Source organism: Cajanus cajan, chromosome 3 (genome assembly GCF_000230855.2).
Source record: "Cajanus cajan strain Asha chromosome 3, NIPB_CcT2T_4, whole genome shotgun sequence".
Lineage (NCBI taxonomy): Eukaryota > Viridiplantae > Streptophyta > Magnoliopsida > Fabales > Fabaceae > Cajanus > Cajanus cajan.
In genome coordinates, this window is record NC_138519.1 from 67,348,240 (window position 1) to 67,365,365 (window position 17,126).

At 34.2% G+C, this 17,126-nt stretch overlaps 1 protein-coding gene across 1 annotated transcript; it reads right to left on the minus strand.

The window, feature by feature from the left end:
- Positions 1–3,886: 3,886 nt before the first annotated feature.
- On the minus strand, positions 3,887–4,570 carry LOC145956421 (uncharacterized). The gene has a single exon (XM_083072018.1). The coding sequence runs from the start codon at positions 4,568–4,570 to the stop codon at positions 3,887–3,889; it is 684 nt and encodes a 227-aa protein (XP_082928144.1).
- Between the last annotated feature and the right edge of the window lie 12,556 nt (positions 4,571–17,126).

Genomic DNA, 17,126 nt, shown 5'->3' on the forward strand with positions numbered 1-17,126 from the left:
TTTGATGTTCTTTTAAATGAGTTGAGCAAAAGTCGATAATCTTAATATTGTGATGGTTGCATATTTTATTTTTGGTTGGAAATGAGTTGAGAATATTGCATATATATGAAATTTGATGTTACATATGGTTGATTTTTAAGTTCCATGTATTAATCTAAAGTTTTGGAGTTGGATATCATGGTGATTGTCCTTGTTCTAGAGAATTAAGCATGTTTTCCAGGTTTTCTCACTCAAAGTGTCAATGTGATCGCTCATATAGAGTAGGTATGATCAAGTCAAGTACGTTTTTTGAATTGGCTCGTTTTGAGCGAATTATGTTCACTTATAGTGAGGGTTGGCTCACTTGAATCGGCCAAATCAAAACTCTAAAGGGTGTTCTCTACTTGGGCTCACTCTAAGCAAATTTTGGGCGCTTAGAGCTAGTTTCCGTTGCTCAAAGAAAACCCAAGGGCGCTTTAAGAACTAGTTCACTTCATATTTTGGAGTTGATTGACTATATGTTGTGTGATTGGGAATTAAGTTAATTTATTGTATATCAATTGATGGACATGAATAGAGTAGATAGATTTATTACATGTGTTAAGATAAAATTGTTGCCCATGTTATTCATGTTAATATATGAAAATGATGGTTAAGTGTATACAATGCTGGATGAAAGTGGAGTTAAATTGTACGATGTATACTATGTAGCTGTGTTGAAGATATAAGATGTGTGTTGGTTGTGTAGATGTGATAAATTTACATGATGTTGTTGTATTATTAAGATGGTGAATGCAAAGAATGCTTTAGGCATTTAGGCATGGTGTTGTTGAACTATGTTGATCAATCTAGGACTAGAGGGGAGGTTATTTTAAAGTTGCATATCTCATTGCATGGATACTGGGTCGTAGTGTTTCCAGAGTCCAATTTTGTTGAAAACCTTAATAGAATGTTGACCCTTGAAGATAATAGTTGAGTCTCCTCTAGGAACTTAGTTTGTACTGTATGAGAGCCAGGTCGAACCATATGTGTATAAATTGACCGATTGGGTAAAGTACGAAGTTAGGAACTTAGTTCCTACTGAGTATCAGAAAGGAATAGTATTTGGAGGGTAGTTGGTGAACAAATCTCATAAGAGACTTAGTTAAACTAGCTAATATTGTGATAGGCATGTATCTAGTTGTTCTACCCTAACAATAATACCAAACTTTCTTGTTTAAATGACAACATTCGAGAAACCAAGTTGTGGTGTCGTGAATCTATATCCAATTTACTTTTGATCTAGCAAGCCAAAAAGATCACCCCATGTTGATGGTTCGGTAGGTCAAGTCACTAAGATTGTTCACTTGTGTTGTAGGAGTTCTCCTAGTTAGAAATGTGTAAGAACACATATAGTTGTTATGTTGTGCATATAATGAGTTGCTTAAATTGCATTGTTCTTATGCTATATTGATCTATAATGAAATATGTTAATGTGTTGAGTTACGAAATGATGTGTGTTGCCTGTGTTGACCTTTTGGTTGCTATATGATGAGTCGTTTGTGTGGATATTGCGGAATGTTGTTAAAGTAGTTGATGATAGTAAATACGAGATGTGATGATGAATAGTGTTGCTTATATTTATTTTGTTGTATGTGTTATTTTCTTTTAACTCTAACTTATCCTTGCATATTTTCATATGGTTTGGACTGCAATAATCATACATGGTATGGAAGCAGAGTGGGGAAAGGCGAGAGGAACTGTACTGAGATGACTATCAAGTGGATGATGGAGTATTCTATATTTTGGTGTTATTGTTGTGTAGTACATTATATAGTTGTGCTTGACCAACACTTAGGGATATTTTGATCATATGCATTATTGTACAATTATATATACATGTATGTATCCCATTGTTAGTAGATGTAAATATGTATGTTTATAGAAACTGTCAAGGGTTTATTAGATGCATGAGGATATCCTTAAGTAAGTTGATTATTTGTGTTTCTAATGCTTATAATAGAGTCATTAAGTATAGGAAATATGGCAGATTGTTATATTTGTCTTCTTCTAACTTCATAGGAGCGTCTCAATCCTTCCCCTAAAGCAGTGTTGTGCTAGCTGAGTGGAAATTTGAAGCCAAGGAAATGAGAATTCGAGGGAGGAATTGTTGAACAAGAGTTTGGGATTTCTCAAGTTTTCTTCCTATATTCCTTGTTTCTAGGAGCATTTGAAGTAAGAAACTTATAATTTCTTTATATCTAAGTTGTGGATGTTGAATTTATCATTGTCTTACCCTTTTGTGGTAATCTAAATTGAATTGTGTTGAAACTGAATTTATGTATTAGGTGTTTGTTATGAAGGTGGTGATTTCTTTTGACCCATGTTGGATGGTGGATACATGTGGATTTTCATTTGATTTTGAGATGTATGAGGCGAATATATGTTCAATTGAAAGTTTCATGTTTATGGTGAGTGATATTGGTTTTTAAGAAAGAAGTTGAATCTCCTTGGGTGAAAACCCTATTCTCGCTCAACGGAGGAACCACATGGGGTCATGTTCGCTTAATGAGCTTTTGGCTGCCCAATGACGAGCTTTAGAGGTGTTTAGCCACCCAACTAGCTAAAAGCCCACTCTTAGTGAGAAAAACCATAGAATGTTACCTTCGTTGAGCAAGAATGATGTCATCTAATGAGAAGCTTTAGAGAGCTCAACTCGTCCAACAATAATGCCCTCGCTTATTGAGAACCCTATTTCATGACTTTTTATGCTTAGTGCTTTTAACTAATATGTTGAGATGATAAGTTGAACTATTATGAAGCTATGTTGTATAATTTTTCTATGACTAATGAATCATGATGTACAAAGTTGAAAACGAAGTATGTTAAATTGTTTAAAGTTGAACTGGATAATATTCCCAATGTTGTATAAATTGTGTTAAATAAGTTAAGATGTTGTGTTGAGCTAAAATGTGTTGTGATGTGCATGATGCATGTTGTTGAATCTTGTTGTGAACTTAAAACTAGAGGAGAGCGTGTTATTTTTGAAAGTTGAAATATTTCTTTGTGTGAAAATGTGTTATGGTGTTCTGAGAGCCTAATATTGAAAATCCTTCTTGTGGAGAAATGAAAGACACTGGAAAGGTGAGGTTGAATAGTATTAATCAAAAACTCAACACTTTTTCAAAATAGTAAAGTAGTATCAAGGACCTTACGAGTACAAATGAAAAGTCAAGAGAAAAGTAACACAATATTTTTATATTAATTCGTCTCAATCATCGAAACTACATCCTCCAGTTCTTAATCAATTTAATCAAGTTGCACTGTCTTTTGAAAAAATACAAATATTATTTCACAAGTCACTTCTGACTTAACCTAAATATTCTTTAACTTGCATCTTCAAGCCATTGACTACCCAACTATTCTTTGAACAACAAAGTCTCTCCAAACTTCAACAACCAAATATTCTTTTAACAATGAAGTCTCTTTAGGTTTCAACAACCAAGTATTATTTTACAGTCAAACCCCTTCAAAGTCAAAATAATAACACAAAGTTAAAGCTGAAAAAACACTTGTTTTGTCTTACTATTAAGAAGTGATACAACTAATTTAAGTACAACACTTTTTTATAAAAAAAAATGAATATGAATTTTTACAAATTTTATTATCTTTTCTTTCTAATTCTTCAAGCTCCTTTATATATGTGTTTCATGAAAAATGACCGTTACAAATCTTTGAGCATCTCTCACAAGCTTACTTTGTCTATCTCCATCTTCTTTCTTTTTCAAGAAGAGGTGTCCATTAGTGCATTAATTGTGAGCAATAAATGTTTTTCACTAAATAGTCACTTCTTATCTGATCAATGAAATTACTTATCACCTTTTTGGTACCAAATGGAAGGAATGATTGTGTGTGTCAATAAAATGACTTATTTTTTAGATTTTACATGCTTTGAGAGATTTGTTTGTCCCTTTTTAAGTCTGGTTTCCTCCTGAACTAACATATTGTACAATTCATGCACATTCCATTTGTCTTTCATGGTATTATAGTTTATTTGGAAAGGACCATACTCAGATGGTAATGAGTTCAAAATGAACTGCACGAGGAAATTTTCATCCACTGCCATTCCAAGAGACTTAAGTCTTGTTGCAATATTTGTCATCTCAATAACATGTTCATGCATAATACGAGAACCAGCAAACTTCATGATGCTTAAGATACTCATTAATGTCCCAAAAAGAGACTTATCAGCAGTTTGGGAGCACTCTTCCACAAATTTCATAAATTCTTTTGCAATTTCAATTTTAGGAAGAACAAACTTAATGTTATTTGTTATGCTCATTCGTATAAACATTAGGCTAAGTCTGTTTGATTTTTCCCAAACCTTATAATGGGTTTTTTCTTCATTGCTAGTAGCATCAGTAATAACAACAAGTTTTTCAACTTGAATAACTAAATCAAGATCCAACACACCTAAGTGAAATTGGACTTGTTTGTTCCAATCAGAGAAATTCAACTCATTAAAGACTGGAACAGACATAGCATGAAAATGCAAAGATACAGGAATAGATACTGCAATTAACACATGCTTAACATTATTACTTTGAGTCATAAATTAAACATACGATACAAATTCAAACAACAAACAAACATTCTATGCATACTAATGTTCTCCTTTGGGTGATACATTAATACACAAAACATAATAATGCTAATAATATTAACATTATTTGATAAGATATATGCATTAATTAGAAATACTTATTATCTTTGAATATGTAAATAAAGCTAATAATGCATACTCACTATCAACAGTCATATCCATTAATTATAAAAATAACTAATCAATCTTTAGGTGATCCATAAATGCCTTATAATAATAAACTTTAATTAACCCATAAACCAATCATTCATAATTTAGAATCTGTGCTATGGGTAATTGAAATAAAATTATCACTAATTTGAAATTAAATAAGATATAAAGATTTGACTACTTTGGTAATTACAAATATGTCGTACATTTAATTTCAAAATAAATCATGACAATTAAAAATTACTTTCAATTATAAAATACGTTGTTTCATAAGGGTTTAATGCAGCCATTCAAAATATAGTTATAACTTTCAATTAAAAATTGAATTAGATATAAAATACAATCACAGACTTTTAAATTTTCAATCATGCCCAAATTATAAATGTAAATTGCAATTCTAAAAATAATTTCGACATTCCATACATATAAGCTATAATTTCAAATAGGGGTGAGCATTAAACTGACACCCGAACCGAACCCGAAAAACCCGAAAAAAAATATTGTTTTTGGGTGGGTTCGGGCGGGTCTTATGGGTAAATCGGGTTAAAATTTTATTTTATACGGGTTATATTGGGCGGGTTCGGTTTTGAATTTTTAAACCCGCTAAAAACCGAACCCAACCGAAAATGAGATAAGTTTAAATTTTTATTATTTTTGTATAACTAAACAACAATGGTCCAAATTTAAAAGTCTTTATTTCAAGTATAATATAGCCATCAATTTGTAACTTATTTTTTTCCTTTTTCTCATAACTTAGATATTTATTTTGTCTTCTCCTTCCTCATTCAACTTCTCAACACACTAGTCCATTTTTAGAGTTATCTTTTTGCTTCTTTCTTTGTCTTTCTTTTCCATCTTCTTATCTTCATTTTGAGTACATTTTGTGTGACTGTGATTTCTTATGGTTTTGTAATCTAACTTTATATTTCTTTTCCATGTAACAACTATGAATTTTGTTATCTTTTATTTTTGCTTCTTTAGTTTGTAAATGTTTCAACTACGAATCTATTTACACCATCTATTGTCACCTTCATTCTATTTTTATACACTATTTTAAAAATATTTTTTATCGTTTTAAGCTTCATCTTCGTTAAGATAAATTGGTATACAAAAAAATTCAAACCCGATTATACCCACCCGCTTAAATCCGAATCCGTTTCAACCCGAACCGCCTCAAATCGAAAGCTCAGTCGATCGGATATGGGTCACATTTTTTCAAAGTCGGTTTACAACGAGTTGGACATTTTTCACCCGAACCCGACCAAACCCACCCGTTGCTCACCCCTAATTTCAAATTAAAAATGTCGTGATAGGAAAACTGGAAAAGCATTCACCATTTGTTTTCAATTTAATATTTTTTTCATTTCAAATCCGAAATCTCTCTGTTATGAGAAAAGCATTTCAAATTCAAGGGGTATTCCATTCTTTATATCAATTTAAAGCTTTTATTATTTCAGATTGAAATAAATCCGTATGTAGTAGAAAAGATAACGGTCCCGTGATGACATCCATAAATTCTAATAAAATTTTCATTATAATTGAATTACCATAAAATTTTAACATTGACATCTTAATTTTTTAAAAAAAAAAGAAAAAAGAATTATGATTCATACAAATTGGGAAAACATCATTCATGGAGAATCATAAATTCAACAACCTAAAACTCTGATACCACATGTAAGTTATAGCCTTCATATATCATTCATGATTCAAGAAAACTACCGCATACTATAAGAATTTCATAACCTATGATTCTCACATATATTTATAATAGTAAGAGAGACTTACTTCATTCTTCTTTTCAAATCTGTCTCTTTCCTTCTCTTTCTATTCTCACGTTCTTTCTTGATGGTTAATAGTGAGTGTTTTTTCAAAGTACTATTTCCTTTCTTTTGCCAACTTCCATCAAGTTGGTTACCGTCAGTTTTTTAAGTTTACAAACAATAACTTCCCATACTAACCAATAGGTCTCTTTATTTTATTAAATAACATTTAGGCTCATAATTATATTTCACATGAGTCATATTATTTTATTAAATCACATTTAGGACCATAATCCCTTTTGAACTGATATGTTTAAGATGGAGGCCACCTAGTGACGGGAGTTTGAGATATTTATATTCTATAGATTATCCTTAGGGAAATTTTTTTTTGTAATTAGTTGAAATATATATATTTGTGGCATGTTGGGCCACCTGTGTGCTATATATGTCTATATATTGTATTATACTATTTAATATATGTATATGTGTGATTAGTTGTGTGTTGTGTCAAATTCCAAGCGTGTGATTCAGTGGTAGGGGTTGATCCACGCTTAAGCAAGGTCAGGGGTTCGAATCCTACCTTGTGTATGCAGTTGCGTTAAATCTTAGGGCCAGCTATCCCACCCTTTGAGGTGCCTCTAACGTAGCGAGGAGAAATAGTCACCATGACGGATCCTTACATAAATTGCATTTAATTGATATATTTAATTACAACTATTAATTTTAAAAGAAAAAAAAATCCTGAATGGTCTCGCATTTGAGTAGACTTATTTAAGAGAAAACTTTTTAAAATATTTATTTTTATATAATAAAATATTATTGGTATTAAAAAATTGTAAAAGGTCTGGGCCACAGTCTATATGTGTGATAAGAAAGTTCCGTCCATAGGGGTTCGAATCCTGCCTTGTGTATGCAGTCGCGTTAAATCTTGGGGCCAGTTATCCCACCCTTTGAGGTACCTCCAACGTAGCGAGGAGATTAGTCACTGCTGTCGGCGGTAGATACTCCAGGACGAACAAAAAAAAAACACGAAAATCCATATAAACAACGTGACTAAAAATGAGTTTATAATTACAGTGTCTACTGTCGAAAATGAAGTTGTCTGTCTTTTTCTCTAGCAACTTGCCAAAAGGAATGCGTCAGGATTTTCTCTCACATGCTCGCTTCCAGCTCCCACGTGCAAAAAAAAAAATTAAATGTGACGTCCTCGTTTTTATAAAACGGCATCGAACATATCGAAGAAAATTCAAGAATTTAACCGCAGACTTGCAAACAATTGCATTTATTGTAGTTATGTGCATATTTATTTTTAAAAAAAATTAGTTGAATAATTTTTTTTTAAATATATAGTTTAATTAAAATCTAGTAAATTAACACCTCGACTATAATGATGGGAAATAAATTAGTAATTTAAATTTTTAAAAATTTAATTTATTTTTTTAAAAAAACTTATTTGATATTTATGTAATTTTTATTTTATTTTAAATTTATTTCAAATTAAACTTAATAAATGTAATTCATAATTGTTATTTTATATTAAAAATTATTATTTTTTATATCTTTTAAAAAAATTAATTAATTTTTGAACAAATACAAGTACAAATATACTTATATCTGATGAAGATGAAGATGAAAATGTAAATTTCATATTCGACAGATATGTAAATAGAAATGGATAAAGGATACGAGACGAAAATTGAAGAAAAAAAATGAAAGTTTCTATTAAGTGTACTATGATGAAGAGTTTTTGAGAGATAAAATTAGCAAATTTTATAATATTTCAAATCAAAATGATTTGTTAATTTTGCAACAGGTTCAAAGAATTATTTAAAATTATATAAATTTTATAGTTATTTTTTTCACCAAAATGATTTTTTAAAATAGAAAATTGAATAAAGAAATTTCAAATAACACGTAAATTAAAATTTACATATGATAAAATTAAATTATGTTGTTTAAACAAATAATTTATAACACTAGAAAACTTTGTACATACATACAACTTTCTATGCTTTATTTTTCTCTATATTCTCTATCTGTTTATTTATTCTATTTATAATAAAGGAAATGTCTTTTTTTTTAAAAAAAACTTTTTATTAGATTAATTTATTCTTTAATTACTCTTATAACAACAATAATAAATATAAATACCTCTCTTTTTCATCTTTACTTTTTATCATAATACTTTACTCTTTAATTATTATCTAAATTATTTACTATTTCATCTTTTGACTATTCTCTAAATTATTCGATATTTTCCCCTATAAGTAAAAAAAATTATTCATATATCACTTGTAACAGCCCAAATTTTTACTGGGCCGTGGGTCCAATTCGTTGCCTGGAACGGGCCGTTTCGAAAGTGAAACGGGCCGTTCCGGAATAAAGAATTTGCCTAAAAAACGTAGTTGAGAACGGGCCATTCTACTTTGAGAACGGGCCGTTCCGGTTGGAGAACGGGCCGTTCCGGTTGGAGAACGGGTCGTTCCGGTTAGAGAACGAGTCGTTCCGGTTAGAGAACGGGCCGTTCTGGTTTGGAGAACAGGATGTTCTGAAGGTAGAACGAGCCGTTCTGCTGAGTTTTGGAACGGGCCGTTCCGGTTTTGGAACGGGCCGTTCCAGTTGAGATTTTTGCTTGGTTCTGGAGGGTCCAGAACGGCCGTTCCACTTTTGGAACGGGCCGTTCCGGATTAGCTGAGGCAGATTCCTATAAATAGGAGACCTTACCTCTCATTTTCTCACATCTCTCATTCTCTCTTCCTATTCTCTTCTGTTCTTTTTTCTTCCCCTCTTCTTCTCTCTAAAGACCATGGGGCACTTAGAGGAGGAGACCAAGAGATCCCTGTTGTAATTTCAACTGCTGTTTATCCATGTACGGGGGAAAATGGGATTATTTATATGTAGAGTTACATGAGGGAATTGGGTAGAGAAAGAATCCTAATTTTATAATTATTTCTGTTTAGAGAATTCTTTGTTTTATGTGATTCTATATGAATTTAGGATTATGAATATATATATTTTATTTGTAAAAATGATGCTCTAGGAGAGAGAACAAAATTATAGAAAAGTGCCTGTAAGTTAGGTTTTAGAAAAATTGGACTATTTCTAATTGAGAAATTGAGGATCCCATTAGATTCTGTATGTGTTGAGGATTAGAAATATATATTTAATTTGTAAGAATGATGATCTGAGACGGAGAATGAAACTGTAGAAAAGTGCGTGTGGGCTAAGTTTTGAAATAATTGGGGGTTTTACTGTTTACGTTAAAATTATATTAAATTGATAATTTCATTGATTATAACATTAATTTATGAATGTTATTGGTATATTATTTGATAAGAATTGATGATCTAGATGTGAATTGCTTGAGGGGTGTGTAAACCCTTATTTTGTTGGACTTGTCTGTTGTGTATGTGATATGGAATTGTGCATGGAATTGAGATATGAAATGAGATGTTGTATGGATGTGATTATGATTGTGATTGTGGTGCCTCACATCAATGACTAGGGATGGCACGGCCCTTGGGTAAGTGGTGCTACAGGGAGGGCGTGACCCTAACATGGTGTGGGATGCGTAAGACAGTTAACACACACCACTTATGTCGATTATGGCAGCCCTGACATAGGGTTAATTGCAAGAGACTGTATGGATTGTAATTTGATTGTGGTTCCTCACACTAAAGGATCAAGGATGATACGAACCCTGATAGTTGATGTTTCAGGGACGAGCGTACTCCCGGATGATCAGGGATGATACGAACCCTGGGTAGGTGATGCTTCAGGGATGAGCGTACTCCTTAATGACTAGGGATGGCACGGCCCCTGGGTAAGTGATGCTACAGGGAGGGCGTGACCCTGGTTTGGTGTGGGAGGCAATTAACCTGTATCACTTGTGTCAGATGTGGCGAGGTCTTGGCATAGTGTTAATTGTAAGATTGGTGTGAATTATGGATGTGGAAATGATATTGTTAATTGTAAGATTGACATGAATTATGAATATGGAAATGATGTTGTAAATTGTATAATTGGTGTGGATTATGATGGATTGAGATATGTATGTGAAATGAGATATGTTAAATGTGAGTTGAGATGTGATGATGATGAATGATTGATATATATATATATATATATATATATATATATATATATATATATATATTTTATTTATTAAATAATGAATTATGATGAGATTATATTGTGATGTGTTTGTATGTACTTTGCATATAGATATTTTCTTTTCTCACCGTATAAACTGTGGATATTTTAGGTGAAGAAGATCCGGCTACGAGTGACATCTAAAATGTCAACAGTTAAATTATGGGAATGCTATGATAATGTGACATCAGGGCAGAGGATTTCTAGGACAGAATATTTATATGGATTTGGTATTGTAATAAATGATTTTAAAATTGTAAACTCTTAAATTTTACCTTTCAAGTTTTATTTTTCAGTCATTTTCTTATATTGAAGAAAGAACAGTTTTGAAGTTTTATGTGAACCCTTTTACGAACCCTTTGAAAGTTTATTCTTCTTAATTAAATTATATTATCTATGTGTTGGGGTAGTAAGGGTGTCACATTTAGTGGTATCAAAGCAAGTCGATCCAATCGACCGTGAGTTATGAGTCTACTATGCTTATTTGGTAGATGAATGATAGAATGAATCGATTGTCAAATTTATTGATATGTTAGTATGATGATTGATTTTGTTTGTTGTTATTTAATTGTGTGTACTCTAACAATGTTTTGCATTATGATGATGTTTCCCTTGTATTGTTAGTGTTGTGCTTACACTTATATTATTTTTTCATAGTTTGGTTGAAAGACATGATATAGCTTAGTTGATGCTATTCATGATTGTTCATTTGTTTTGATACTTATTGCTTATGTAAGAAGTGGTGGTTGAGTGGTATCGCTCGTGTTATGAGCATATGTGCTAGTAATAGTGGACGAAGCCTTGTGCTAACCAACTAGAACTATTAGAACCTTAAATGTGGGTAAGACATTGATTTATCGAGTGTATTAAGAGTTTATGATTGGTGGAGTTTCTGAAAACTATAGTTGTAGTGATTGAATCCAAAAGGTTATGTGTTGAGCATTAGAGCTTTGAGCATTCTTGATGAAAGGTCAAAGTATTGGTGATTCCCTTAAGTTTTGATACTTGCATATTAACCTAGTTAGGGTTAGGTTGCATGAGGATTTTATTTCAGTTATAAGTCTTTTATGCTGAATGTGTGAGTTGATTTGGTTTAGAATTGTAGTGAAAAGCTTGGATATGAGTTTAAGGTGGAAAGAAGTGATTTTGGAATGGTTGAGGTATTTTGTGGGATGTTAGTACACTATTGCTGTATGGTGTAGGGAATATTTTCGTTGCAGTTTTGTTGTGCCAATAACAGTACCGTATTGACAGATTTAGATTTTATAGTCTTCACAAAAGTTGTAGCCTTGAATGTTATCTTTCCAATGGAACTGGAATTAGATAAAACGGAGGTCTAGAACTTTAGTTATAGCTACTTTAGTGATCAAAGGTCTAGTTGTAAGCGCCGAATATATCTGTTGAGGTTTTTGAAATTTTTAGCTAAGAAGATGATCTTTTTGGAATCTTATGTCTTCATAAGAGTTGTAGCTTATTTTCTTAGCTTTCTTTTGAGATAGGTTTGAGATCATTTGGATGAGTATAACTCTCTGTGTGTCAATTGCTTTTATAGTTGTGGAAGGTGGGTATATGTTGTCATGATGTTTTTGAGTTCTTAGGCATAGCAAGGATAAAAATAGATTTGGATATGATGTTTTGAGGTTTTGTCATTGAGAGGTTGTTTAAGATGATATGATGCTATGTGGTAAAGTTGGTTCATGTACGTGCTATATGGAGTAAATGGTGATTGATTCGTACATGCTTAGGAATGGTATATATGAAGGTTTAAAGTAGGTATTCTAATACGATTTGATATGCATGTATGTTGATATGAGGATAAATGACCTTATGGATCATTTAGTGAGTGTTTATGTGTTTAGTAAGATTGACCTTAGGGTGTGATATCATCGTATTGGAGATGAGGATGAAGATGTATCCAAGACAGCTCTACGCTAATTTATCTAAGTATGATTTTTAATTGTGTGAAGTGAGTTTTCTAGGTCCTGTAATTTCTGGCGGAGGTATAACGTAGATCTATCTAAGATAGAAGTTGTGCTTAAGTGAGCGATACTATTAGTGAGGTTAAGAGTTTCTTGGGTTAGCTCATTACTACTAGAGATTTATTGAGTAAATTTCTAAGATAACATTACTTTCGACTAGGTCGTCTAGGAAGAGTGTTGTCCTTGTGGGGGATAGTAAGTATGAGAGTAGTTTTGAAATTCTTAACGAAAGATTGACTAGTGTTAATACTACTAGATTTTAGTAAGTCTTTTGTGGTATATAGTTATGCTTCTAAGATAGGTTTGGACATAGTGTTGATGCAAGAAGGAACAATAGTAGCTTATGCTTCTAGGAAATTGAGAATTCATGAGAGGAATTACCTTACTCATAACCTTGAGTTAGTGATTTTGTCATTTATACTAAGATTTGGAGACACTACCTATATGATTCTAAGCTTGAGGTATTTAGTGATCATGAGAACCTTAAATATCTTTTGACCAAAGGAGTTAAATATGAGATAAAAGAGATAGTTGGAATTTCTTAAGGAATAAGATTTTGATCTTATTTATTATTTGGCTAAAGCCATTGTGGTGATCGATGTTTTGTGTAGGAAACCTTTATATTTATCTTCCCTTATGATTAAAGAGATGAATCTTTTGGCTCAAATTAGAGACTTAAGTTTGGCTTATAAGGTTACCCTTAGTAGTGTGAGACTAAGTATGACTTGAGTAGTGAATGAATTGTTGAAGGAAATTGGAGAAGCATAATTTTGGTGACAAGATATGAGGCTATAGGATAAGGTGATGAATGAGAGTTTGACTTGGGTATAAATAGAGTGGTGAAATTAGAGATCTGATATGTATACCTAGTGAACTTATGCTTAGGTGCTTAATCTTTAGAGATGATCATAGAAGTAAAACCAATATTGTGGCAGATGCCTTGATTATGATGACCTCTGGTATATCATTTTGATGATTTAAGGGTTGGAATTGATTGAAGAATTTAGAGACTTATGCTTTGTGTGTGAGATTATCCTTAGGAGCATTGAATTGATTATGTTGAAAGTGACTAGTGAATTAATAGATGAGATTAGAGAAGCCTAGGAGTTAGAGCCTTTCTTAGAGAATCAAGTGGAAAAGATTGGTAGGAGTGTAGATAACTTTTCTGAGTAGAATCGATGTTGTTTTGAGGTGCAAGAACAAATTTGGGTGCTTAGTAACCTTTAATTAAGAAAGATGATTTTAGAGGAAGACATTCATTTAGGAGCTATTGAGATGTATCGGGACCTTAGGAGGATGTATTAGAGTGGTGCAGCGTAGGGATGACAACGGGGCGGGGCGGGTACGGGTTTCATGATACCCGTCCCCGTCCCCGCGACTAAAATCCATACCCGTCCCCGTCCCCATACCCGTCGGGTATGTAAATTTTATCCCATCCCCGTCCCCGTCGGGTATTGGGTATACCCGTACCCGTACCCGTAAAAAAATATTTTCTTTTTAAATTTTTTTTTTAACGATCTGGATCCTATTCGAAAAGCAAAACCCCAATTGAAGCTGCAAGGATCTGCCTGAACAGCTCCACACTACAGTCCAAAACTACCTGTTTTTCATATACAAATAGATAAGCATGTGCTTTAAAAGAAGACCCTTTAAAGCATTGTACCCATGTACACGCAGAAGTGAAGCAGAAAGAGTACTCGTGGCTGATGCGGTGGCTCCGTGGCTGACTGGCTGGTGCGGTAGGCGGCGGCGCCGTGGGCCTTGGAGAGGGAGACGACGACGGCCACGCGGGCGAGGTTAGCGTGGCTACGGTGCACTGCGACGGCGAAGCGTGAGAGGCAGAGGTCCTGGTATAGCGTGGTGTTGCAGCTTGCTCGGATGAAGTCGATGTCGCCGGAAGCGTCGGGTGCGGTGGTGACGGCGGTGGCAGATAGGGTGAAATGGGAGAAGGTGAATGTGAATGTGAAGAGTAAGAGAGAGAAGCGGAAAGGGATTGTTGTATGGATTGCGAATCACATTTGAAAAATTGAAACAATAACCTAAGTGTTTGCTTGCTCAGACGTTTAGATTTTACAATAATATTTAAAATGTTAATTTTTTTAAAATAATTAAACGGGGATGGGTATTTAACCGGGGACGGGGATGGGGACGGGGACGGGGACGGGGACGGGGCGGGTAAGTATATACCCGACCCCGTACCCGTACCCGATTTTTTTTATCGGGTTTTACTCGTACCCGTACCCGTACCCGGTCAAAGTGGGTATTCCCCGTCAAAGTCGGGACGGGTTCGGGTATTACCCACGGGTACGAGTTTATTTGCCATCCCTAGTGCAGCGGAAGCATGGTGGCCTAAGGTAAATAGAGGAGTAGAGAAATTGTATGCTCGTGTTTAGTATGCAAGAAGTCTTTAGGAATTTGTGTAGCACTTAGATGTCCCATTTTGGAACTGTAATGGTGAGTGGATAGACTTTAATTGTAGGTTTGTCTGAGACGCTTAAGAGATCGATTCTATTTGTGTTTTAGTGGATAGGCTCACCAAATTTACTTGTTTTATCCTTAGATATCCTTTGGTGAAAGTGATAGAGTTGTACATCAATAAGGTAGTGAGGTTGGATAAGAATTAGAAAGTAAGAAGCGAGGAGACTACCATTGCAAAAATTTCGGGGACGAAATTTCTTAAAGGAGGGGAGTATTGTAACAGCCCAAATTTTTACTGGGCCGTGGGCCCAATTCGTTGCCTGGAACGGGCCGTTTCGAAAGTGAAACGGGCCGTTTCGGAATAAAGAATTTGCCTAAAAAACGTAGTTGAGAACGGGCCGTTCCGGTTGGAGAACGGGCCGTTCCGGTTGGAGAACGGGCCGTTCTGGTTTGGAGAACGGGATGTTCTGAAGGTAGAACGGGCCGTTCTGCTGGGTTTTGGAACGGGCCGTTCCGATTTTGGAACGGGCCGTTCCGATTTTGGAACGGGCCGTTCCAGTTGAGATTTTTGCTTGGTTCTGGAGGGTCCAGAACGGCCATTCCACTTTTGGAACGGGCCGTTCCGGATTAGCTGAGGCAGATTCCTATAAATAGGAGGCCTTACCTCTCATTTTCTCACATCTCTCATTCTCTCTTCCTATTCTCTTCTGTTCTTTTTTCTTCCCCTCTTCTTCTCTCTAAAGACCATGGGGCACTTAGAGGAGGAGACCAAGAGATCCCTGTTGTAGTTTCAACTGCTGTTTATCCATGTACGGGAGAAAAGGGGATTATTTATATGTAGAGTTACATGAGGGAATTGGGTAGAGAAAGAACCCTAATTTTATAATTATTTCTGTTTAGAGAATTCTTTGTTTTATGTGATTCTGTATGAATTTAGGATTATGAATATATATATTTTATTTGTAAAAATGATGCTCTAGGAGAGAGAACGAAATTATAGAAAAGTGCCTGTAAGTTAGGTTTTAGAAAAATTGGACTATTTCTAATTGAGAAATTGAGGATCCCATTAGATTCTGTATGTGTTGAGGATTAGAAATATATATTTAATTTGTAAGAATGATGATCTGAGAGGGAGAATGAAACTGTAGAAAAGTGCGTGTGGGCTAAGTTTTGAAATAATTGGGGGTTTTACTATTTACGTTAAAATTATATTAAATTGATAATTTCATTGATTATAATATTAATTTATGAATGTTATTGGTATATTATTTGATAAGAATTGATGATCTAGATGTGAATTGCTTGAGGGGTGTGTAAACCCTTATTTTGTTGGACTTGTCTGTTGTGTATGTGATATGGAATTGTGCATGGAATTGAGATATGAAATGAGATGTTGTATGGATGTGATTATGATTGTGATTGTGGTGCCTCACATCAATGACTAGGGATGGCACGGCCCCTGGGTAAGTGGTGCTACAGGGAGGGCGTGACCCTAACATGGTGTGGGATGCGTAAGACAGTTAACACACACCACTTATGTCGATTATGGCAGCCCTGACATAGGGTTAATTGCAAGAGACTGTATGGATTGTAATTTGATTGTGGTTCCTCACACTAAAGGATCAAGGATGATACGAACCCTGGTAGTTGATGTTTCAGGGACGAGCGTACTCCCGGATGATCAGGGATGATACGAACCCTGGGTAGGTGATGCTTCAGGGATGAGCGTACTCCTTAATGACTAGGGATGGCACGGCCCCTGGGTAAGTGATGCTACAGGGAGGGCGTGACCCTGGTTTGGTGTGGGAGGCAATTAACCTGTATCACTTGTGTCAGATGTGGCGAGGTCTTGGCATAGTGTTAATTGTAAGATTGGTATGAATTATGGATGTGGAAATGATATTGTTAATTGTAAGATTGACATGAATTATGAATATGGAAATGATGTTGTAAATTGTATAATTGGTGTGGATTATGATGGATTGAGATATGTATGTGAAATGAGATATGTTAAATGTGAGTTGAGATGTGATGATGATGAAT